At 52.4% G+C, this 25,844-nt stretch overlaps 1 protein-coding gene across 6 annotated transcripts in view; it reads right to left on the bottom strand.

Annotated features, from left to right (window-relative positions):
* Nucleotides 1-25,510, bottom strand: part of LOC131835991 (membrane progestin receptor gamma) — a 94,266-nt gene extending 68,756 nt beyond the window's left edge. For 2 of the 6 annotated variants that reach the window (XR_009355447.1, XR_009355448.1), the window contains exon 1: nucleotides 9,164-9,543. Coding sequence is in view for 1 of the 6 variants with exons in the window: in XM_059180941.1 (XP_059036924.1) it covers nucleotides 9,164-9,272 (109 nt within the window). In the remaining 5 variants the exon portion in view is untranslated. Of the gene's footprint in view, nucleotides 1-9,163; nucleotides 9,547-16,104; nucleotides 16,127-25,127 lie in introns of those variants that run through there. The other 4 variants (XR_009355449.1, XM_059180944.1, XM_059180942.1 and 1 more) reach the window with 4 other exon arrangements.
* Between the last annotated feature and the right edge of the window lie 334 nt (nucleotides 25,511-25,844).

The following is a 25,844-nucleotide window of genomic DNA, read 5'->3' as shown; positions in this document are numbered from 1 at the left end:
CAGAGTTTCCCATCACTGAGCCAGAAGGCCCCTCCCAGAGGACCACTAAATGGTCCTCGCCACCACAGAGGGTTGAATGTGCACTAGGGAAGCTGGGGAATAGGGGCGGACAGAATCTAAGAGCAGCCCCAAGCTGCCTGCAGACTCCTGCTTTAGCTTAAAAATGCATATGAAAATTAAAATGTTTTGTGCATCAAAGAGTACTATCAAGAGAGTGAAAAACAATGGGAAACCATATACCCAATGAGATTCATACCCAGAACCTATAAAAAAACTCCTTACAACTCAACAACGACAATAACCCAATTTAAAAAATGGGTAAAGGACTTAAATAGACATTTCTCCAAAGAACACATACACAGGACCAACAAGCACATAAAAGTGTATGGTTCAGCAGCACTAGTCATTAGGGAAACATAAGTCAAAACTACAGTGAGATACCAGTTCACACCATTAGGATGGCTGTCAAAAAAAGAAAAAAGAAAGAACTAGTGTAGATGAGGATGGAGAACAACTGGAACCTTAGCTCATCGCTGGGAGGAATGTAAGATGGTGCAACCACTCTGGAAAACAGTATGGCGGTCCCTCAAAAAATTACCCAGAGAATTACTGTAGGATCCAGAAATTCCACTTCTGGGGACATACCCAAAGGAATTAAAAGCGGACACCAAACAGATATCTGTACACCTGTGTTCAGAGCAGCCGTATTCACAATACGTGAAAGGCGGAAGTGACCCCAGTGTCCATCAGCAGATGACCAAGCACGATGTGGTCCGTACATGTGATGGGATGTTACTCAGCCTTCAAAAGGAATAGAATTCTGACATAGACAACCACATGGATGGATCTGGAAAACATCATGTTAAGTGAATGAGCTAGACAAAAAAGGACAAACACTGTAGGATTCCACTTATCAGAGGTAAGGAACAGGCAAATTTATAGACAGAATATAGAACAGAAGTTGCCAGGGGCTGGCGAGACGGGGAAATGGGAAGTTGCTGTTTAATGGGTGATGATGAAAATATTCTGGAAATGGACAGTGATGATGTTTGTATGACACTGCAATTATAAGTAATGTCACTGAACTTAACACTTCAAAATAGTTGAAATGGTGGGCACCTGGGGGGCTCAGCCGGTTAAGTGTCCGACTCTTGATCTCAGCTCAGGTCTTGATCTCAGGCTCATGAGTTCAAGCCCTTTGTGGAGCCTACTTTAAAAGAAAGAAAAAAAAAGTTAAGGGACTCCTGGGTGGCTTAGTCACTCAAGCATCTGCCTTCAGATCGGGTCATGATCCCAGGATCCCGGGATTGAGCCTCCTCACTCAGCAGGGAGTCTGCTTCTCCCCCTGCCTCCACCCCACCTACTTGGGTGCTTTCCCTCTCTCTCTCTCTCTCTCTCTGCCAAACAAATAAAATATTTAAAAACAAACAAACAAACAAACAAAAAAACAAAAACCAGCAAACATTTCTCACCCACAGTTCCAGAGGCTGGAAGTCCAAGATGGGGGGGGGGGGGTGGTTTGCAACATGGTCGGGTTATGGTGAAGGCCCTGTTCTGATTGCAGATTGCACACTCACTGCCCTGTCCTCACAGCAGGAAGGGCAATGGATCCATCTCGGACCTCTTTCCTAAGCACATGAATCCCACTCACGAGGACCCCAGGCCTCCCTCCCTTCCCTCTGGAGACTTTTGCTCACTCCTGCTACAGATTCCAGCATCCGGCCACCCGCAGCTGTGTGTCCCCTCAGCTTTCCCCCTTACAGAGCTATACTTGGTGGGATACCTCCTCTCCTCTCCTGGCAGCCGCTGAAACTTGAGGTTGACCAGCTCTCTGTCACTTGCTCTCTTCCTGTTGTCAACTGCACTCAAATCAGTTTCCCTAGAAGCCCCAGACCCAGCCTGCATCCAAGCACACAGGGAGTCCCAAAGCCCTCAAGGCCTGTCCTAGGCACCAGGGGATGCACACTGCCAGGCTTTTGGACTTCTCAGAGTGCCTCAAGGAGATCCCCGTCTGCTAGAGAAGAGAGAGACAACAGCACACTGCCCCTGTGCGGGGACAGGAAGCTCCGGAGTCCAGAGAGATGAGAAGAGCTGAACCCAGGGCAGGGAAGAGAAAATGAATGGGAGGGGTGTCATGGGATGGATGGGTATGGAAAGCAGAGGCTCTGGGCTTCCAAACTGTTTCAAAAATAAGAGGTGAGAAAAAAATAAATTGCTGGCATGGTACCATGGAGGTCGATACATGACATCATACACTGGGGAACCCTGATGTAACTACCCGCATCAGTTAATAATGTATCAGTGTTGGTCATCAGCTGTAACCAATGTACCATGGCAGTGGAAGCTGTTAATAATAGGGGAAGGGGTTGGGCCAGAAGGGGGCATTGGGAACTCTACTTCCAGCACAATTTTTCTAAAAACCTAACACAGCTATAAAAAGAAGAAAGTCTATTAAGAAAAGGTAACCTGACATCAAAAAATCAAGGGACCTCATAGAAAAACCTGGACTCCAGTTTGTCTTGACAAATCTGAAGGTTAAGTTCACATACAGCTGCAACTTACTATTTCTTCTTTCCAGGTAAATGGGGTAAGCGCAGTCAGGTTCATAGTAGACGGCCCCCCCACACCCCCGCCAATGCCTGCCAGGCTTGGCCCTGAGCTCTGTGTTTTGGGCTCTGGTGATCGAAGTCAGGTATCTGACGACAGAGAGAGAGAGACAGCCAGGGTCTCGGAGTGCCATGCCCCACAGGCTGAGAAATAGTGACACCCATGAAGGAAGGGAATAAGACCAAAGCAGTTTTTGGTTGAGTCTGATGTGCACAGATTTGCAGTTTAAAAATATGTGACCATATCTTGAAGGAGCAAGCAAGGCTACAGATCTATTTTGGAGGCAAAGAGAGGTGACTTTCAAAGGTCCTCCAGAGGGAGAAGAGCAGACAGAAGATCCAAGGGATAAGAAAAAGTCAAGTTCATGGTTCTGATGGAATAAAATTGACAGAGCTGGGGGCTGGGAGGCAGCAGGAACAATGATCTAGAGGATTTGCCCAGTATCTCGGTTTCCCTGGTAGGGCAAGGTTAGGAACTGTGAGAGAAAGGGGTGAGCCAGTCTGGAGGAGGGTGGAGGCTGGGGGGCTGGTGTTGAGGGGCAACGTTGGGGAAGCAGACAGGTGAGAGGCAGGGAAGCTGGGAGCAGCTGCTGGTAGACAGGGTGCTCATCCAACATGCCTGGGTCAAAGCCATCCCTCTGCTCCCCCTGGGGAGAGCTGCCTGGGGCAAGGAGCAGCAATGGAAAGTGCACAGGACTATGCTTGGCCATTTATTTACTCCTTCATTCAGCACCCACTTCCTGAACACCCATTATGTGTCTGATACTACATAGGACACGGGGGAGCAACCTTCATCCCTTAAGAGCTCACATTCTAGTGCAGGAGATCAACACTGACATGTGACACAAAACACATCTGATGGTTGGAACCATCAGCTGTTTCTGGGGGGAACAGAGAGGAAGGGCATCACACCAGGGAGTCAGGAAAGACTTCTTGAAGACATAAAACTTGAGCTAAGGGTTGAAGAATAAGCAGGAGTTCAGCAGCCATGGAGGACAGAGACCACTCTAAACTGAGGGTACAGCAGGAGCCAATGTGCGGAGGTGGGCAGAGTATACATTTGGGGAGCTGTCCACAGTTCAGCGTGGGGTGGTGGAGGGGAGGGAGTGGCTAGTGCCCAGCATGGGGTCTGGAGAAGAGCCCCCGTGAAGGTTCGGGGTGCACCGTCTGAAGGCAGTGGAAATGAATGCACTAGAGGGTGGGAGTCAGGACCAGAGGCCTCAGGGATGCTGATGGGGGAGAGGCTGGCAGCCCAAGGGACGGTAAGGAGCATTCTGAGCGGCGGATGCCAGAAAATTTCAAATTCTGGCTCCATCATTTCCTGGGTACCCTTGGACCGATCGCCTAATCTCTTCAACTTGCATTTTCTTATTAGTTAAATGAGAATAATGAAAGTTATCAATGACTCTTGCGAGGATGAAAAAACCATAGTAACTACCAAATAACAAGCACTCAATAAAAAGTGACTATTAATACTACTCTACCCTAGCCCGTCCCCGTACTGCATTAACACACTCTCATGCTCCTTCTGCCCTGAGTTTAGAGTTTTGCTTGAAACTAGACTGTTACCTTTCAGGCTCTGACCCACCTCCCTGGCCGGAGGTGTAGCTAATTGGCGCTCCACGTGCGGGGAGAGGTTGCCATGGTGACCTCCCAGCGTGGCTTTAGGACCTGGGAGTGAACCAAGCCTTTCCTTTGTTCCAGGGATCCTGGCTATTCTAGATATTACTGCTAGGTGATGACTGCGCATCTGAAAAAGCTGAATGATATTCTTTAGCACATTGTGAAAAGCTGGAAACAATCCAAATTTCTGGCACTAGCGAGCTGGCCCGGTAAGTTACGGTCGAGCCATGCAAAATTGCATGGCGTGGCTATTAAAAATGTTACAGATCTGTGGTTACTGACAGGAAACGGTGTCATGACATGTTGTTAAATGAAAAAAGCAGGTTATGGGGCCGCATAAATCTTGTAACACCCGCCATATAAAACTGTGTTACATTTAACTGCTTGTGTTTATGGACGGAAAGGTGTTCGGAAGGATGTTCCCTGAAGTGCTCAAGGTGGCTCCCTCTAGGCGGCAGTGGTCAGCCCTAGGGATGTGCTCTACTCCCTTCCTCCTTTTCTATGACACTGGAGTTTGCCCACAATGAGCCTGTGTCATTTGGTTTTTTTCACCAAAGCAACAATGCTGTTAAAAGGAAATAAGGGAAACCTTGGCGAGTCTTGGAGAAATTAGCTTTGTGAGCCAATCTGCAGGTTGACCAGCCTTTCCTATTATACCCACCACCTGAGAATCTCGAATCTGAGCCTTCCTCCCTGTGCCCCATCCTGACTGCTGGCCCAGGAGCAACCCTGACCTTGAAGACCCCATTCAGGGTAAGTGGGACACAGTTGCATAAAGCCAAACAGCTTGCCCATTTTGGAAAAGCCACCTCACTTCCCCCAGCCGCAGAACCCCTTAGGGGCTCCCTCTGCCATGACCATGGTGAAGGTGGAGCTGGGCAAGAGCACCCTGCACTGGGAGCTCCAGGAAGTCATCAGTCAGTGGTCACATAGTGAGCACCTTGCGTATGCCCTGCTCCAGGCCAGCCCTGGAAAGCCATGGGGTTGAAGAGAGACATCAGTCTGCCCCCAGCATGCGAGGCTCCCAGTCTAGTGGAGGGCTCCAGGAAGGGCTTGCAAATCTAATAACTCTTCATAGTTCTGACAAGGCTCTGCTCTCCCGACTCATGGTCCAAATTTTATGTTCCTATGACAAAGTCCTAGGGTCTCCTATGGAGGTCCTAGAAGACCCCGCTCTTTAGCATATCCTCAAGACCTCCACAGCCCACCCAGCCTCAGCATCACCTGCCACCAGTCTTGCCACATGCCCCACACCCCATCACACCCCATCACTCTTCTTTGTCCTTGAATGCTCCATGTTTTTGCACTTGCTGTTTACTAGGAGAGGGATACCTCTCCTTCCACTTTCTCTTAACAAAATTCTATGCATTCTTTTTTCAAAGACGCTATTTGAGAGAGAAGGAGAGAGAGAGAGGAAAGAGAGTGCACAAGTAGTGTGGAGAGGGGGAAGCAGGTCCTCCACTGAGCAGGAAGCCCGACATGGGGCTCAATCCCAGGACTCTAGGATCATGTCCCGGAGCTTAACACAGACGTTTAACTGACTAAGGCACCCAGGTGCCCTGAAATTCTACCCATTCTTCAAAACTAAACTCAAGCATCATTTGCAAGAGTCTCTATTATCCTATTTGCAAATTTCACAGTGAAATGCCCTGGCTCCCCACTGGCAAGACTGGCCAAGTCTGCCTGGTTCACTGCTGTGTCCACCGTGCCCAGGCTGGGACCAGGCGTGGTATTGCTGTTGCTTGAATGCATAATTTTTTAAAAGATTTTATTTATTTATTTGATAGAGATCGCAAATAGGCAGAGAGGCAGGCAGAGAGAGAGGGAGAGGCAGACTCCGCTGAGCAGAGAGGTCCCAGCCGAAGGCAGAGGCTTTAACCCACTGAGGCACCCAGGCGCCCCATGAATGGCCCGTTTGTCTAGAACCTTCTGCCCAGTGGTTGCCAGGCTTTATTCATAAACCTTACACCTCGGTGCCAAAATGGTGTATTTTCCCTTGGTCCAAAATGTTTATTTGCGAGTTTTTAAGGTCTGAAATCTCATACCAACTGTTAAAAAAAAAAAAAAAAAAGAGAGAGAGAGACAACTGAGGAAATCTGAACGCCAGATATTTTATGACAGTGAGAAATGATCAGTTCTTAAGGTGCAATCATAGAACCACAGCTGTGTTTTTTAAAGAGCCCTATTCACTGAGAGAACTGTGAAGGAATTACAGATGAAATGATACTATGTCTTAGATCAGCTTCGAGAGAATCCAGCTGGGAGCAGGGGTGCTGGGTCAGGGTGGAAGGAAGACTGGCCACAAGATGGTCAGTGTTGAGGTCAGGCATGGAATTTCTGCATATGTCTCAATTTTTGTATATGTTTTAAAAAGGAAATAGTCACATTAAAAAAAAAAAAAAAAACAACCTGAGACAAAACAAAACAAATCCCAAACCCTTGAAATGTGAACTACATCTCAATTCCTCCTCAGACAGTGCATGGCGGCAGACAAAGCAAAATTCTGTTGCTAGAATGATCATTACTCTATTCGCCGACTTTCCTAACACGTGGAATATCAACACAACAGTTCCAAAACTGATACAGGAAATGCTGCCTCAGACTCTCCATCTGAACAAGATAAAACCAAAGAACTTGAGGACAAACCGGAAATGCTTCAGGAAGGAGACGATGGCTCCTTTTAAATAAAAGACAGCAGTCTCTGAAAAAAAACCAAAAGGCTGTGTCAGCGGAAAATATTTGACGATATCTCACAAATCTCTCTTCTCACCATTCTCCGGCTAGGGGAGAGCCAGGAAAAGCTTTTTTTCGAAAGTCTGATAGGAAAAAAACATACTTGAGATACAGTGGTACCACCAACGTACTTTGTGTAGATTTTAACGGTTTTATTGCGTCATTTTTGTCTATCTGTGAGTTTAGACTAGAGCTGTAAAGACTATTTTTACCAATTTTACATTGATGTATTTTTGATTATTAAATATTTGGTTTTACGGACTTAAATTTTAAAAAAAATCTTTATTTATTTATTTGACGGGGGTGTAGAGGGAGGCAGAGGGCGAGAATCTTAAGCAGGCTTCCCACCCAGCAAGGAGCCCTACACAGGGGTCAATCTCCACAACCCTGAGATCAGCACCTGAGCTGAAACCAAGAGTCGCACATTCAACCGACTGAGTCACCCAGGCACCCTCTGACTTAAATTTTTAAGTAAGCTTTCATAAAATGTATAAAATACAGATAATGTAAAATAATATTTCAATATTTAGAATATACAGAGTAAGAGGGCCCTGGCTCTTTTACTCCCATATAACTATCCCCATGCAAGAGCTGGCCTGAGGGGTTCTGGGAATGCAGCCTAGTGGTCCTCAACTTGGGATGCACCTTAGAACCACCTAGAAAGCTCTCAAACATAGTGCTGGGTTGGGCCCACCACAGTTCAATTAAGGTAAGCTCTCCAAAGGTCAGGAAGAGCCGGTGAAGCCCAGTGACCTACAGCATAGCCAGAGCTGAGACGGCTGACATTCTAGTCCAAAGGGAGAACAGAGCCCACCCAGAGCTGGTCTGGCACTGAGCTCTGGGGAGTGAAGACTGGGCTGTCCACACCTCGCAATTCGCTGGCCTCCAGAGCAGGTGTATAGGGGGGTTCGTCCCCCAAGGCTGGGAAAGTGTGAGTTCCTACCAGGTTGATGGAAGATGAATGTGGGTCCTGACTGTTGGGGTCAAATGTCAGGCTGCTGGAGAACTCAAGATCCCATCTTCACCCGCTTCCCAAGCCTCTAATCTGATCAGAAACTTAAAAGTCTGAGATAAGGCTGTCAGCCTGCAAGAGAGCCCAGAGCAAAGGAGGGAGGAAAGGAGGGAGACCTGGGGAGGACGAGGCACCCAGCACCTTCGCACATCCTGGGGAGGCAGGTCTGGAACCCTGGAGGAGATCATGCAGCCCATAAGGTGAGAACCAAGATCCCCCAAAGGGCTCTTCTGGGAGGGGGGTTTCTGCTCATACCACAGAGGCACTGACATCCAGGGAGGGAGGCCCGCTTCATGGGCACTGAGCTCCCCACCTGGAAAATATCCAGGTGGGTTCTGGGGTACCTACCCTGGGGAGGAAGGTGAAGTTACAGGTCGAGACAGGGGCCTGGAAAACCTCTTCTCATATCAAGTCCCAAACTCAACTGTGCATCCAAAGACCCAGAGGTGAAGGCTGGAAACGCAGACCAGACTAGGTGAGCCCACCTCAGGCTCTCGCAGTCGGAATCCTCAGGGGCCCCCCCCAGAGACCTGGCTGGTTATCAACCTCCAGTGCTGAGTCTCATGCAAGGCCCAGTCCTGAGACCACTGCTCTGAGCTTCTGGGACTGTCCACCTCCACACGGCTTAGGTCCACTCAGGACACAAGACACTCGGAGTCAACAGTGAGAGAAAGAACAAGTTGCTGGGGACCAGGGCCAGGAGGAAAAGGTGGAAAGCGTGTGCTCAGAGGGAAGAGAAGACGAATGAGAGAGGGTCCAGGGATGGGCCCCAAAGGAGGCAAGTTTTAGATTCGGTTCCACATCCCCTCAGGGAGCAGGTGCCCATGACTCGGGCCTTGCTGAGTGCGATGGTCAGAAATCATGGCGGCCCTCAAAGAGATCCCTTCTTTCTGAGGAGACAGACCCCATAACCAACTGGGAGGGATCGCTGGGAACGAAGGAGACAGACTTCTCTGAGAGGCCCCCTGCCTCCCAGACACACTGGCTTGGTGTTTAACAGGTGCCTCAAAGGCCACATAGCCACACGGCAATCATCACCTGTCCTCCTAACCACGCCTCTACACATGGCTCTCTCTGCTTCCAGACGCCCTACTTTGTCTGCCTGGAAAATTCTATCTCCCCCTTCAGTCCACCCGAGCCCCTCACCTCCCATCTGGCTCTGGGCGTCCTCTGGAGCCCCTTGTCATACCTCGGCCTGCACGGGAGTTTCCAGAGCAGCGTGTCTGTCCCCCTCCTGGACAGCAGGGTCCTGCCATGCTCACAGCTGAGTCCCAGGAACCACGCACAGTGCCTGACATGCTAGGGAGCACTCAGAAGGAAATCTGCCCAGCTGTGCAGGGGAGTTCAGAGAAGGGGCCCAGAGCAAGGATGCTGGGTCATCAGAGAAGGCTCCCAGAGGAAGTAAAGCTTGAGAGGGGAAGGGCTGGCTTTGGCAGAGGAGAGAAGGGGGCCTCCAGGGAGGGGGATGGGAAAGTGGGCCGGCATGCTGGTGGTGCGAGATAAGAGCTGGAGAACAGGAAGGTGCTAGAGCACTGCGGGGCATGAGGAGCAGGCCCAGACCCTGGGTGCAGCCCCCCTCCAGGCCCAATAAGTCAAAGCCACCTCCCTCCCTGACTTCCTCCTCAGATGATTCAAATTCATGAGCTGATTTTCTTAGCAATCATTAACTCTGCGCTTCACACATCGGGCCTGGGGGGGATTATTAACTGATCAAACTGGTGGGTGAACGAGTCCATGTAATTATTACCTAAAGAACATAGTGCACAGGAGCTAGGGAAATGGTCAGGGGTGGCAAGGAGCCGGGGAACTGTGAACTGGCAGAAGAAAGAGGTTCACATGGACTGGGATGGGAGGGGGAGGGGGGCATGTGCTGACAAGAGGCCGCTGAAGGTCAAAGGAGGACAGAGGGCCCAGACAGGAAAGGGTACACAACACACACAGTCATTCCCACCAGACACAGGGGAGTCTGGGCTCTGGAGTCTGGTCAACCTGGTTTTGAGTCCCTTTTCGGCCTTGCTTCCCTCCTCTGTAAAATGGGGATGACGTTGATTTGAAGTCCCATTTATTGAGCTCATGGTCTATTCTAGCCCCTTATGGGCATTTTACGCTCCACTGAATTTTCCCAATATGGCCCCACATGGTGGCTTTTATAATCCCAAGTGACTACCTGTCTGGTCTGTTTCGGGCATGAACAGGAACCAGTGTGTAAGCGCTGGGTACGCAGTGGGTGTCCCGTGGCGCCTGAGCTGATAGGATGTGCTCATGTCTCGGGCCGGCTGCAGACCACCAGCTAGATAGCAAAATTGACCCTCCTTCCTCCTCACTGGAGTGGTATTTTTCCTGCTAGCCCAAGGTCATAAGCAATATATTTCACAATATTTGAATGCAGCCATGGATTAAGAGCCCCACTGGCTGACATATGACACTGGTCGTTATTCTAGCATTAGTAGTAAGCACAGGCTTTTTTCAAGGGCTGAAGCGAAACGCATTATTTAAAAACCTCTGAAAAATGGGAATAAAAGGTCCTTCCAAATCAGCCCCCAAGACCATGTAGTCAGAGCTCAGGAGGGCATCAAGAGTGAACCCTGAGCCTCGGCAGCCAGACCACCTCTGAGGCTCCAGCTGGCCTGAGCTCCTTCCCTGGGGTCTGCAAGGAACCCAAGAGGGCCCACCAGAGTCTACAGCGTGGAACTGGCAAGCATGGGACGGTGGGAAGGGGGAATCCTGGCTGCACCTGTCCCTGAGCTCTGGTCCTCCCTTCCTGCCCCTGAAAGCCCCTACAGCAGCTGGTTAGTGTGGAAACCGTCTCACTTTGTCCAGGGAGGAACACCAAGACTCCAGGTGAAAAGTGAGAAAAAAATCATCACTTTCATGCTGAGAACACCTCTCCCAAGCACGTGTCCCCCAGAGCACAGGGAAGCCGGAAGCACCGTCAAGGTGGACACACACCTGTAAAAGGGTCTCTCATCTCTAGGCCCCGGGATGCCATGCCAGTTTGCATCTGTGTGAGGAAGGAGTAAAGTGGGGCCACCTCAACCGTGTGACTTTCACCATTACGGATTCATTTGTTTGGGTCTTGAAGGAAGGGCCTCAGGTGCATTCTGGAACCCTGAGGACAGGGGAGGGGTCACAGGGCTGAGCTGACATTATTAAAGGAAATCTTTTTCCTCTCACTTTCCCCACAGAGGCCCCACTCTTCTTCCCTGAGTGGGAGTGAATTCACCTCCACAATCACTGGCCACGGCTGGCGTTCCAGGGGGATAAATTGGAGCAGAGAATCAACAGGTGGGAAGACAACATGGGCAGGGAGCTCACGCGTGACTGAGCCGTCCCTGGGAGGCCCAAGGGACTCTAACTGAGCTGCGTGACCTGTCTGTGCCTCGTTTCTCACCCCAGCATGAGGACAGGGGACAGGGTGCACCCGCCCGCAGCAGCAGGCGCTCAGGGAGGGGAGCTGGAGGCAGGACTGGCCAGGCGCGACCAGGTGCATGAAGCAATTTGCCTCCCCACCAACCCCCTGTTCCCCCACCCCCCCACCCCCCAGCTCCAGGAGCCATGACACCCACAGAGCCCTCAGCCTCCTCCTCACACCAGCACAGGAGCCTGAGCAAAGCAGGCTTTAATGGAACAAAGCCCACCTTAACTGGGGATGTGCTTTCCCCTTGAAAGTCAAATCCAAGGCCTTGGGACAAAGAAGGGTGGGTGCTTCCGCTTGGCATATCCAGGTGGGCCTGGTGGAGGCCCGCTGGCCCCAAGCCCAGCCCAAACAGCTTCCCCAACCAAACTCTGGAGAGTTCACTTCCTCAGACCCCGGTCCATCTCTTCAGACTTTTAAGGAAATCTCGAGGGTGGCAAGCCAAGACACCTAAAAGGCAAAATTCCTCTGCTCCAGGACTCCAGATGAGACACTGGGCATGAAAACTGGACCCAGAGATGCTGGGCCACTTACTTAGGATCACACAGCAAGCTGGGCCTGCGGAAAGTCCAGAAGCCCCAGCCTTGTTAAGAACCATTCCAGCATTCAAGCATCTGTTGTCAGAGGAACTGTCCCTGGAGGGCAGTGAAGATTAAGACAGACCCGGGCTGGGGGAGGGGGGGAGGAGGGAAGACGGCAAAGGGAGGAGGAGAGCAGCAGGGCTGTCACTTTCTCCCACCCACATCCTCTCTTCCAGCCTCGTGGTTAAGCCAAGTGTTTCATCCTCCTTCACACAATTTCCTTTTTTTATCACTTACATTTTTTTTTAAACCATCAGTCAGGTTCTAGAGAGGATATGCACCAAAAACATCCAAGATATAAACTACCGGCATCCCACGTATCAGAAACCGACACTCTGCCCACCTTGGTGGCTCCCTCCTCCGCTTTCCAAAAGATCTCCTGCAAGTCTTAGCCCAAGCCCAAGCGGGATCTGGGGAAACACTTGTTTCCTGCCCCGGGGGCAACCAAAGAATCCTTCAGGAGGCAAAAACCCTCACCGGATTCACAGAAGTGCAAGGTCACTGAGTCTCATCCCCATCCCATCTAGCTGCAGGGTCCCGAGGGCTCCCCTGAAAGCAGAGAGGGTTCAACATGCACAACCCGACCCCTCCCAACACTGACAGATCCTGTGGGGACTCCGCTGCCCCCAGGGTACCCATCACCATCCTCCTGTTACCCCGGAATCCTAACCCTCAACCTCCCCTCATGGACGGCTGGCCTGAAATGTGGGGGCCTCCTTGCCAGACCTCTTGCCCGCACCCTTCCCCTCTGCCACCTCTTCCACACCAGCTGCCTGCTCAAGCTCTTCCTCTTTCTAGAAGTCGGATTGGCCAAGCACAGCATGGCTTCCCTTTATTCTCTGCACTGGCGGGTGAGCCCACAGAGCGTGTTGGTACCTTTCTGTGGCGGAGCGGGGAGCAAGCAAATATGACATGATTCTAAGCCCCACAGCCCATGGCCCAGTTCAGAGTTCATCAGAACTAGATGGGTGCCTGCTGAATGTGAGATTCTTTCCCCACAAATTCCACCCTCCAGAAGGTAAATAACGTTCTAGGCAACAAGAAAGAAATCGAGAGGTAGCATGAGTAATCACCAACCATGTGCACGCGTTCACGAACTTCCTTTGGACTCACTGACGTACGGCACACAGGACAGGGATCTGGACCCACATTATTACAAGGGGCAACCTCACCCCCCCCACCCCTCAGCCCCCCCAAAAGACTCTGTGTGACTTGCGGCAGTGTGGGTCAGGGCCCCCAACGAACAAGACCGCAGCCCGCCACTCCACAGCTATTACTCTGTCCGCCATGTTTCCGAAGCTGTTTGTTCTGCAAGAAGTCTCTTCTCCATTCAAATGCCATGAAGCTGAGAACCAGTTGGCCAGTGTGGCAGCTGATCCTGAGGAAGAGAGGCTCTGGGAGCCAAGCGTTCATGGAGGAGGCAGAAACCACCAGGATGGTGGAAGTTCCCCTGAGACTGGAGGGGAAGCATGGCCCCGTGTAGCAGCAGAAAGGTGGGTGTGGGGTGCCATGCGGAGGTGCTGATGGTAGCACGTTGAGGAAGGGAAGGCGGAGAGCTGAGGTCATTCAGGGATGGGTGCTGTTAATGTGGCATCAAAAAGGGAAGGGGGCAGGGGAGTCTGCTATCTTGTCAAGAGTTGGGGTGGACCACCAGGCCCTGTTTAGACCTTTTATCGTAAGCAGCCCCACCCTGAACCCCCGTAGGGCGTTAACACAAAATCAAATTATTCCTAGGAATTAAAAAACGGAATTTTTAAATTGTACCCACAGGCCCTGCCCTGCATTGTGGACCCTATCGCTTCTGCTTCTTCTCTGTGGTCAGATCTTCTACGTGGTCAGATCTGCCTCCTCTCCTATCTTTCTCTGCAGCCTTGGTTCTGAGGGTTCTGAGCTGCCCACCCTTCTCCACAGACACCCCCTTGTGCCTCCCAACCAGTGCTTCTGCCATCCCACTGCAAGGCCTTGCCTCATCTCCAGGCAACCTCCTCCAGGAAGCCCGCCCTGAGAGCCTACTTATTTAACCACCCACAGTGGCATCCTAGAGCCTCCCTGAGACTGAAAGAAGATTTTCCTTACTTTCATTTCCTGAGGGGGGGCAAGCTATTCCACACGTAGAGAAGCCACACGTGGCCAGGTGGAGAAGCACAAATGCTGGTCAGGAGGCAGAGGAAGGAAGGGAAGGCAAAGCCGGGCAGGGCAACTGGCTTCGGGTTGTCTAGTCTGAACAGTTCAGGTGGGCTTCAGGGTACAGGGCCATCCATAGTGTGCTGGTCGTTGGGGCTGGGTGGTTCAGGGCGGGAGACGTTAGCGTGGCATGTCAGAGGGAGATAAGGAAGACTCCAGATCACAAGCAAGATCTAAGCAACGGCAGCCTTTAGTCTGTCCCCACGATTCAACGGTGCCCAAGAGACAAACACAGAGCCTAAGAAAGCACACACCATCCACTTGCTTCCCCTTATGGGGCTCAGTTTCTAGAACTTGCTAATCCAATCACTTTCTTGCTAATGCCATCATTCTCCTGTCTAATCTTCTGATGCCTCATCAACACAGCCCCATCCCTGGACTAATTCAACCATCTGCCCGGCAGCCTTCTCCCTTCCTCTGCCTGTTACACAGCAGAGAGGAGGTTCCCAATCTGGAACCCACCCCAGTGCTTCCTCAGGGACCACCACGCCAGGGACCTGCCACTCGGGTGACTCTCTCTGTCGGCATCCATAATTCTTTAAAAAAAAAAAAAAAAAAAAAAAAAAAGGCAACAAAAGCTTGATCAACTCTGGGGGAAACACTTGTAAGTGATATTCTAGACCAAAGAATAGTTTCCTTAATATATAGAGATAGTCTCCAATTCCGTAAGTCTAAGACCAAAGACCTGATAGAAAGTAAGCAAAACAGGGGCACCTGGGTGGTGCACTCGGTCGGGTGTCTGACTCTTAGTTTTGGCTCAGGTCATGATCTTGGGGTCATGGGACTGAGCCCCATGTTGGGCTCCACGCTCAGCATAGAGTCTGCTTCATATTCTCTCTCCTTCCCCCTCTGCTTTGCTCCCCACCCCGCCTCAAAATTAATAAATAAATCTTTTTTTTTTTTTTAAGTAGGCAGAACATATGAAGAGACCGTTCACAGAAAAGAAAACACAAGTGGCTCTCATGTGTGTGAAAACATGTTCACCCTTATTGGTAGCCCAAGAAATGCAAATTAAAACTCTATTGAGAAACTATTTCTGTCTTCCAGATTGGCAAATATCAGCAAGTTTGGTAACATTTCATGTCAGAGGGCGTGGGAAACCAGCATGCTTGTACATTGCTGCTGGCAGTATACATTCCTAAAAATTCTATGGAGAGCAATTTACTAATGTCTTTCAAAATACAAAGGCACACACTTTCTGGCCCTTCAATTCCACTTCTGAGATTTTATCCCACGGGTAACCACCAGCACTGCCCACTGACTAAAGCACAAGGTGATTCAGTGGGACATTGTTTGTGATGTCCAAAACCCAGGAGATTCCTCAAATAAATGGTGTGACATCCATACCGTAGAACATTCTATAGCCGGAAATAAGAATGAAAAAGTACTTTACGTACTGATCTGGAAGCATTCCAAGACAGCTAAGTGGGAAAAGAACAAATGAGGGGCAGAAAGGAACACACAGTGTACTAACGCTTGGGGAGAACTACTCTCCATGTATGTTTTAATTCACGCAAGAAATAAAGTGCGTGCGAAACTGGGAAAGTTGCTTGCAAGAAGGGAGAACACTAGGAGGCTAAGGAAGACGGTAGATGGAGACTTTTCACAGTTAAATCTTTGCAATTTTAAAAATTATGATCCATGCACATTTATTTTCTAAGAAAAAAGACAGGGGCAACAAGCAGATTAGATGAGCAAAGGGTTCGGGCTTCCACAGTCTCTTCTCACCTCTACAGCAGACAGGCTTTTGGCGAAACCCTCAGCCTGCTGTCTCCCTTCCCTCCTCTGCCAGACCTGCCTGAGCTGCCCCAGGGGAACTGGCCTCCCTGATTTCAGGTCTCCGGCCTCCAGCGGCTGCTTGCCAGTCCTCGCTCTGGCTCCACCCTTCACGGCGGCCACACCCTCCTCCTTGAACACGCCTCCCCTAGTTTCCGGAGCACCAAGCCTTACCGGTTTCTGTGCTCCCTCTCTGGGCAGTCTTCCCCAGTCTCTAAATGGTGAAACTCCCCTCCAGGTCCTCCTCTTTGCTCTTCTCTTCTTGGTCCACACGCCACCCCGAGGCTTCACTCGTCATGGGTTTGCAGGTAACTCCCAAATGTGTTAGTTCCCGCCAGACCTCTTGTCTGACCTCAGGGCTCCACGTGGAAGTAAGTCTCCAGGGGTCTCAAACCCAACATGCCCAAGTGTCACTCACCAGCTTCCAGCCAGTTCTGTCCTCCACTTCAGAGAGGCTTCCTTGCCTGTGCTCCCTCCCAAGTATTCCTAGAAACCAGCCACTCTCCCCACCTCCACCAAGGCTCCCTTCACCGGTTTCCCTTCATGCTCTCTCCCACCTCAGGGCCTTTGCACACACTGTCACCTGTGCCTTGAATACTCTCCCCTCTGCTCCCACACCTGTTCCTGCTTTATCTTGATTCTTATATATCTTCTAGAACTCAGATTAACATTCCTTCAAGAAGGCTTTCCTGGCCTCCAGACCAAAGGATGTCAACTAAAGGTGATTTTTGTCCCCCCAGGGGACATTTGGCAATGTTTTGAAGACATTTTTGGTTGCTACGAATGGATTGGGGTGTGTGTAGAGCTCCTGGCATCTAAGGCGTATAGAGGCCAGGGGCGCGGCCAAAGGCACACAGCAGCTCCCATGACCAAGAATTCTCTGGTCCAAAATGTCAGTGGTGCTGAGGTGAGAAACCCAGCTGTAGACTAAATGACACACTTTTAAAACATGCTCCATTATCACCTAACCCCACTGTGATTAAATATTTAACTGAGCAAAGGTATCAGCCACATTCCATTATCTAAGCTTTATAGGATGAATAAATGAATTGAAGTCACTGGCTCATGTTTATCTCTGTATCTCCCACCCCCAGTGCCCAGCCTTAAGTACAGAGATTGATTGTCTGGACTGATAAAAGTGGACAGGATTGGACCTGTCCCAGGAAGAGGCCGCTTCGTTTCCTGGCTTCCAACTCTGATGAGTCCTCTGTGCCATCCCATGGCAGTCCTTCCCCTGGCCCCTTGACCAGCTCACTCCTCTCCTGGTACCACAGCTCTGCCCACCCCACAAACCCTCATCTCCACCCGAGTGGTTCCAAGACACCCTTCAAGCCATCCAGCCTGGGCTTCCTCCTCCATCATCTTGTCAGACCAGCCACTTCCCCTGTAAGCCAACCCAGCAGGGGCACCACCAGTCATCCCGCCGCCAAGGCACAAACCCAGTCGCCTCTGGGCAGCGTGCCCACCCTCACGCCTGAACCCTCCACGCGCCCCAACTGTGTGGCTTCATGTGTTACCCAGTTTTGTTTGCCTTAAGCCTCTTTCCCTCCCAGTCCACCTGTGACACCACCCCTGTGACATCTTTCTAAGACACCAGCGGTCTGTGTCACTTCCCGATTACAAACCCTGTCCAAAGGGGCACCTGGGGGGCTCAGTTGGTAAAGCGCCCAGCTCTGGGTTTTGGCTTAGGTCATGATCTCCCGGTTGTGGTATCGAGCCCCGCCATGGGCTATGTGCTCAGCACAGAGCCTGCTTCAGATTTCCCCCTTTTTCCCCACCCCCGCCTCTCACTCGCATGCTCTCTCAAATAAACAAATCAAATCTTTAAAACCAAACAACCCTTCCATGCTTCTCAGAGCCCAGGCTCCCCAGCCTGGTCCCAGACCCTTCCTCCTCTACCCTCTCCTTGGCCTCCTTGCCTGCCACACCCTGCTTCAACCCAGAGCACACACACCACTGGGTTTCATGGTGCAGTTTAGGCTTTCCCCTCCCCTGCCTTCCCCTTACCAAGATGCTTGGTTAGCTAGGTTAGTTTAGCTCGTGTTCATCCTCAAAGCCTAATTCTAATACTTCTTCCTCAACAGCACAGTGATCCCTCAAAAACTTAAACATAATTTCCATACCATCCAGCAGTTCTGCTTCTGGGGATATACTCAACAAAGAACTGAAAGCAGGGACTCACACAGATACCTGCACGCCCGTGTTCACAGCAGCATGACTGAAGACAGCCAAAAGGTCGAAGCAAGCCAGAGGGCTGTCCACAGATGAATGGGTAGAGAACACGCAGTGCTTCCATACAGTGGACACTAGTCAGTCCTTGAAAGGAGAGAAAATCTGGGGCTCCTGGGGGGCACAGTCGGTTCAGCTTCTGACTCCCCTTTGGGCTCAAGCCCTGCTCCCAGGGTTGTGAGATTGGGTCCCGGGGCTGGGCTGGGTGCCCAGCAGGGAGACTGCTTGAGATTCTCTCTCTCCCTCCTCCCCTCCCTCTTGCTCTCTCATTCTCTCTCTCTAAAATAAGTAAGTCTTCAAAAATTGTTTAAAAGGGAAAGAAAACCAGATGCCCCTTAACACAAATGAGCCTTACCACAGGGTGCTCAGTGAAACAAGCCAGATGCAGGAGTCTGCGTGTCCCCTGATCCCGCTCCTACGGGGTACCCAAGATGATCAGATTCGTGGAGACCCAATGAAGAATGGTAATCACCAGCGGCTGGCAGTTGGAGGAGATGGGGAGTTCGTGTTTAACGAGTACAGAGTTCTGTTTGTGTCTACACTGAGTCTACAGGGCAGATTGGTAAAGACAGTTACAGACTGAATCTTCGTCCGCACAGACTGAAGGACTGAAGGCCTCGGCAGGCAGGGACTGTGTCTAATTAACTGACTGCTCCTAGCCCTGCCGCTGACAGCCATCTATAGGCCTTCAAGGCAGATGGTTAAAAAAAAAAGGGGGTCAGGAGGGGTGCACTTCTAATCACAAAATGAAGAGGTCATGGGGATGTGATGTGCAGCATGGTGACTAGAGTCAGTGATATGTTGTGCAGACTTGGAAGTGGTCAAGAGTAGAGCCTAAAAGTCAGCTTGGGATGGGGACAGGCAGTAACCAGATTTACCGTGGCGAACCCCTCGCAGGGTATATGGACGTCAAATCATCATGGTGTACACCAGAAATCAATGTTCTGTAGCAAGTAAACCCAGTAAAAAAGTTTTAAAAGAAACAGAAAGAACAACCCAAACCAATCATTTTGGTTAACATTATCCTGAATCTCACAGCCTGTCATCCCTAGAACAGCGATTTACTTCCAGCACCCGTGGAAAAACCCCTCCCCTCTCTGGAGAAGAGACCTTCATCCTTCTGTCAAGCAGTGAGGTCAGAAGGGACTTCTGCGGACAGAGTTAATAAACAGCTCACTTGGGAGGAATAAACAAGACCAAACCAGGGCTGGGTCCAGTCCGTGGAGGCTGCATGGCCCTTGTGTCCAACACCAGTGGGCTCTGCCCCTCCCCCTCTGCTTGGTGGGTGGGCTGATTCACTTCCTGTATCCTCCCCAGGGGCAGGCAGAGAGAGAGGGGAGAAAGGCCCATGTAGGAGGAGAAGCTGAGTCCTTAGGGCTCAGGGGGATGATTAGTCACTGGTGGAAGGCTGCTGACCCTAGTGCATGTGCCGGCCACAGGCATGCCCGCCCCCCATCTTCTTATGTAACCCAAGGTCTGGAAGGCAAAGCGGACTTGGCCTTGGTGCTCAGCAAGAGGCAAAGGCCCAGAACCTCCCTTTTCTTCCCAGCGCATGTCCCACCCTAAGAGCCCCTGGACCCCTCTCCCTGGGCTCCTTGTTGACACACAGGCCATGTTTATAAAACAGGGACTAGAAAAGGCAAATGCGTCCCCCATCCTGAGGGTAATCCGAGGGGGGTCATCAAGGAGCATCCAATCCAGAGGTTCTCAACCAGGGATGATCCTGCCTTCGGGGACATTTAGCATCCTCTCAAGACATCTTTGGTTGTCAAGAAGGAGTGAGAGGTGGTGCTCCTGGCATCCCCCCCGGGGGGGGGGGCGGTGGTTAGAAGCCGAGGATGCTGCTGAGCACTCCACAATGCACGGGACAGCCCCCACAGCAAAGAACTATCCAGAAGAACCATCCCAGACATGGGCAGTGCTGAAGTGAGAAACCCTGATCTAAGCCAAGCTGTCTTTTACAGGTGAGGAAACTGAGGCCCAGGAAGCGACCTGGCCGAAGTTGCACTGTGACAAACTAGTACCAGGATTAGAATCCAGTTCCCGCCGGCCACCAGCCTCCTCCAGCTACCAGGCATGCAGTGACCAGCTCAGAGACTGGTAGCAAGCTGGCAGGGTGGCCGAATGCGGGACCACAGGATTGAGAAGCCCAAGACGGCTCTACTCCTTGGACAGGCCCCAATCATCCTGCTCAGGTCAGCCTGGCCAGGGGTCCCCGAATAATCAAAGGGGAAGAACGTCTCAAGGACCGTGGTGCATCCAGGCAAAACACCTTTTAGATGCCTAGGCAGAGTTCACAACTCAAATCACCACGGAGCACGCTGGGGGTGGCCCTGGCCTGGTTCAAGGCCAGGAGCCAGGACAGCTCTCTAAAGCAAACCTCACTTTCGAGGGCACAGCGTGGGCAGGAATTACACCTTGGATCACGGCTAGGGGGGCCCCGCTTCTTCTCCTAGACACTAAAATTGATTGTCTCTCTCGCACCTACTGGCTTCTCACTACCATCTACATAATTTCAAAATATTATATCGAGTCACCCTTGTCCTTGCCCCCAGGGAATGAGCACTGTGTTCCCAACTGCAAGCCAAGCACCAGGGCGCAGGTCCAGGCGTCAGAGCTGACAGAGCACCCCATCACTGGAGGACTGACTCACCTCATGTCACAACAGGGGTACTTTTCCATCCCCTGTCGCTGGAAGCCACCAGCCTCATCGTGATGGTGGTGATAAAGAGGAGGCCAGGGGTCAAAAATGCATGAGCTATGTCTCGGGCTGGGGCCTCACTCACTCCAGCGGAAGGGACGACACAGGGAGCAGCTGGGGAGCAAGAATGGGGGAAGCAACGGTGGCTTGGGACCCAGGAGGCACCAGGACAGAATCACTGCTTCAGGCAAGTGTTACCTTTGTTTCCTCCATCTCCCTGTCCTCTTCCTCCACAATTTTTCAAAGCAGCTGGTAAACTCCTATACATCCTTAGAGGCACAATTTCCAGCGTCTCCCCCAACACCAAGGCACAGGGACATTCCCAATCTTAATATGGCAAACCACAGTGGCAATGGAAAAGGATTTGGGGGTCAGGAGCAGGGCTCAGGGAAACAGCCGAAGTCCCCACTTGTCTACTGAGTGGGCCCATACGAGAACAGCTTCCTCTGTGTGGGGGCGCCGACCACCCTGGCCCCCAGGCTCTCCATCCCGTCTGTGTGGCCCGCTGGGTTGTAGTGCCCGGCAACCAGCTGACAATTATTGAATGCTTATTCCCAGTATTAAAAATGCGGCCATCGCCCCCTCCAAGCAATCAGGAAAGAAGGCAGGGACTGCATTTCCCGTGAGTGTGAGGAGGAAATGCCTCCAGGGACCCCCCCCCCCCACCTATGCCCCTGCCAGCTTCCTTGGAAAATCTTCTTCCATCTATCCTTCACATGACTCCACAGGGCCCCAGAGTTTTCCTTAAAACACAGATAAAATTCCTTAAAAATGACAGCTGGATGAATGACTGGGGGCAGGGGTTGGGAGCTGAAGCTACTTAGTGCACCTAGGCTTTTTTTTTTTTTTTTTAACCACATAAAGTTTTAGCTTCTACTGTAGACCATTCTTGGCCCTCCTCTCCACCTCCAAACTCGAGTTTCTCCATCCTGCTTGTCCCTACACCTATGTAGTTCTTGAGTGCTCCAAGGAAACCACTCTTACCAGATTCCTAAGAGAGGCCTCAGAGCCCCAAGCTTTCCCCAGGACCTTGGGTAGGACAGTGTCCTCACTCTTCCTGGTGCACACATCTGGTCACACCTTCTCAGCCTGGTTTGTCATCCCTGGCCCAGTGGTCTGGAGCTCCTTCCTTTCTCCCAGGGCTGCCAAGGGCACAGCTTTGGTCCCCCTTGGTTTTCCAGTGTCCCAGGGAATTTTTTAAAGGCTGCCTGGAAGAGGCACTATTTTCAGCAGTACCAAAGGAACCAACTACCTTTGGAAAGCAGCCTTGTGAGTCTTCTTTTGGGGAGGGGGGCTTTATTTAAGGGAAGCAATTCTCCTTGGCTCTCTCAAATCACCCTATGTGGGTGGCCATCTGCTCAGCTGAGGAGCTGTCCCTCTAGGTAACCTGAACATTCTTCCCACAGCAGTTCTTGATCACCCCTAACAGCCCGGGGTAGGGGACAAAACCTGGCTAAAATAGGATTTTTTTTTTTTTTAAAGATTTTATTTATTTATTTGACAGAGATCACAAGTAGGCATAGAGGCACAGAGGCAGGCAGAGAGAGAGAGGAGGAAGCAGGCTCCCTGCCAAGCAGAGAGCCCGATGCGGGACTCGATCCCAGGACCCTGAGATCATGACCTGAGCCGAAGGCAGCGGCCCAACCCACTGAGCCACCCAGGCGCCCCTAAAATAGGATTTTAGATGGTGATAAACACTATAGAAAATCGAGCCGGGTAGAGGTAGCAGGGATAAAACCTCAAACACTGTTTCCGCTGAGAAATTCTGGGTCTAAAGCTCTCCCTCTGCTGGGTTCGTGTTAAGCCTCAGGCACTGGCAGTAGGAAGCTGGTCAGGGCACTGCGTGTGTGCAGGGACAGCTGGTGGGTGTGGTGACGGGGGCTGCAAAAGCTTGTACCCCAGCTACGCTCTCACTGGCCTCCGCCAGGGAACAAAACTGACCAACTCTGAGCACCCTGGTCTGTCCTGAGGCCAAAGCAGACAGCTGGGTCTCCAGAGGAGTTCAGGGGTACGGACTGCCTGGCAAGGCCTCAGAGGTCTTCAGGGTGCTGCCATGGAAAGTCCAATACCCCTTGCTGGGCTTTCCGCACTTGACCATGGCCTTGAATGAGTCAGACACTGACCACCTGCACCTCAAGGGGCTCTCATACCCTTCTGGTCCCTCCTCCTGGAGCCTCCAGGTATTTTCTTCTTACATGGGGTTAGGGAGAAGGATGAAAAACTCCCATTTTCCACCAAATTTAGCAATTTCTCTTCCTGTGGAGACTTGTTTTTGATCAGTGACCCCTTCCTGTGAACCTTCTGTATATTCAGGATAAGGCCAGCTCTCTGAGGGAGGCCAAGATGGGTGTGTGGTCACTTCCCAGACAGAATGGACAGCCCACATGGGGAGCTCATACACAGAAGCTCACAGAGCCCTTTGGACCACTCACTCATAAAGTCATGCACACTCTTTTGTCCCCATGTGACAGATGAGGAAACCATGGCCCAGAAAAGCAAGTTATCTGCCCTCAATCCGTGGCTGCCCCCCATGAAAGGGTAAGGAGGGAGAGGAGGCAGAGAAGAGTCAAGCTCCCAATAAGATTTTCTGGAGGGCTGGGTAGGACCCCGGTGCAGATGGGACAGGGTCCCCTGCCTCCCAGGACAGGGCAAAGCTGGGCATGTAACCCATCTCCCTCTGCTTCTCCCTGGTCTGAAAGTGGAGATCCACAAGAAGTGGATCCGAGGTGGGGCACCTGGGTGGCTCAGTCATTAGCGCCTGCTTTTGGCTCAGGTCCTGATCCCAGAGTCCTCGGATCAAGCCCTGCATTGGGCTCCCTGCTCAGCCAGAAGCTGGCTTCTCCCTCTCCCATTCCCGATGCTTGTGTTCCCTTCCTCACTTTGTCTCTCTCTACCAAATAAATATAATCTTAAAAAAAAAAAAAAAAAAAAAAAAAAAAGAAGTAGACCTGGGGAAACCCTTGCTGTCTGGAAAGGCACACTAGCATTATGGATGTGCTTGCCGACTGCCCCAAGTGGGTAAGGAGGTCAAGGACCCTCTGAGGTAGTAGGCACCTTTTGGGTCCTACCTTTCAGAGGACCCTCTTTCTCCACCAAGGGCAGAGGTCCATCAGCTGCAAATGGAGCTCTGTCATTTCAGGTTCATTTCTTCTGGTCTGCTGAGTACCTCCTGCGAGCCAGGCACTACCTCCAGAGCAGTGAGCCCAACAGGTGCCTGCTCTCCTGTGGTCCTGTGGCGGGCAAGGAGCTGGCTCTCTCCCCCAGGAGCTACCGGACCCGATTTTCTTTCTTCTTGGTGGGACCCTCTCCTGACCTCCCCCTTCCAGGGGAAGAACCTCAAGGGACGAGGGGAGAAGAAATGAACCCCTGCTGAGTCAGAGGCCCAGCAAAACTGGAGAACCAACCATCTGGTTCTAGGAGACTGGCTTGAAGTTCAGATACATCATTTTCTCCCAGCAAATTATTGAACTTCTTTGAGTCCCTTTTTTGTTCATTTGTCAATGGAATAAGACCCACTGCCTCACTGGCTTATGGGGGAGAGAAGGAGTGAAATCAGAGATGTGTCCATGTTAGTTCTCTGATTTGCAAACCTCCCTCGTCTGTTCTCTCCCGTCCTGCGCGGGCAGGGGCACCGTCTAACTCCAACCCAGCAGATCCGTCCAGGCCCCTGACGGGCTGCAGGAGAGCCATGCTCTCTCCTGCGCAGGGCTGGGGTTTGGGGGCGCCCAAGGATGCCAAGGCAGGGCAGAAGCCGGGATTTCCCACTGCAGCAGGGCCCAGACAGCCGCCCCGACAGAGGCCGCCCCCTCACCCGCACCCCTCCTGCCGAGGCCGGCTCTCCCTCATGCATCTGGCCAGAGGCGGCGGGAGACGCGAATGTAAACATCCCTCCAAAAATCGCCAACTCCGCAGTCCCCAGCGCAGGACTCTGTGAAGGGGCTGCGGGGACGAGGAGGGACGCAAACGCTCAGGGGAGTGAGAAATGGAACTACCGAGAAGACCGGCATCCCCCGTGTCGGCGAAGACCCCGCGCGCCCGCCCAGGCTCCGCACCGGCCCCCCGCGGGACAGGACCCCGGGCCGGGGCGTGCGGGGCCACGGGTGCCGGTCGCTCCGCCCGATGCGCGGCCATTCCGGCGCCAACTTCCCGAGAGCGGCCCTCGGGGCGGCCCTCGGGCGGCGGGCAGCGTGGGGACGGCGGGGTGCGCGTGGACCCCCAGCCGCGGAGGACGCGCGCGGAGCCGGCCAGGAGTCCCGCCCTCGGTTACCTGGCTTACGAGGGTCGCCGGCGGCCGGCGAGGGGCGCAGGGGCGCGGCACGGGCCGGCCGGACACCGGGACACTCCTCCGGGGTCGCGGCGGCCCTCAGACATGCGGGCGCTGCACCTGGCCCGGCCGGTCGGCGCGCCTCCCCGCGGGTCCCGCCCCCGGTGCCCTCCCGCGCAGGGCGGGGCGGGGCGCGTCGGCCCCGGGGGAGGAGCCGAGGGCAGGGGGCACCCCCTCCCGGCGCCTGCCAGCACCCAACCGCGTGCCCCCGACGCCTGACTCGGTGACCTCCAGGGCGGCGCCCACCATTCGCCTGCCGGAGATGCCACCCAAGCGCTGTGCCTGGTGGAGTCGCGAGGGGCGCATAGGCCCCCCCACCCCTTGGACCCTTTCACGTGCTTCACGTCCACCCCTACTCCTGGGGGCCAAGGTCTGGGAGCCTGCCCTTCAGAAGAATGCACCGGGTGGAGCACGGGAAAGGAAAAAAAAACAACTGGGTACCCGCAGCCCCACCCCACCACGTCCTTTCCCCAACCCGGGCTGTTCTTGGCCTTGGCGTCAGCTCCACTGGCTCTCTCCGGAATGCCCTTGCCCCGGGGGAGCTTTGCCACCCTCTGCCTTTCCTCAGGACTCCATTTCCCTGATCTGGAAGGTGCTGGGCCTGGACGCCTGCCACTTAGTGGACACAGCGACAAGAGTTGAAGGGACACAGGGGACAAT

Source organism: Mustela lutreola, chromosome 7 (genome assembly GCF_030435805.1).
Source record: "Mustela lutreola isolate mMusLut2 chromosome 7, mMusLut2.pri, whole genome shotgun sequence".
Lineage (NCBI taxonomy): Eukaryota > Metazoa > Chordata > Mammalia > Carnivora > Mustelidae > Mustela > Mustela lutreola.
The sequence above is the reverse complement of the archived record's forward strand: the minus strand, read 5'-3'. Positions and strand labels throughout refer to the sequence as shown.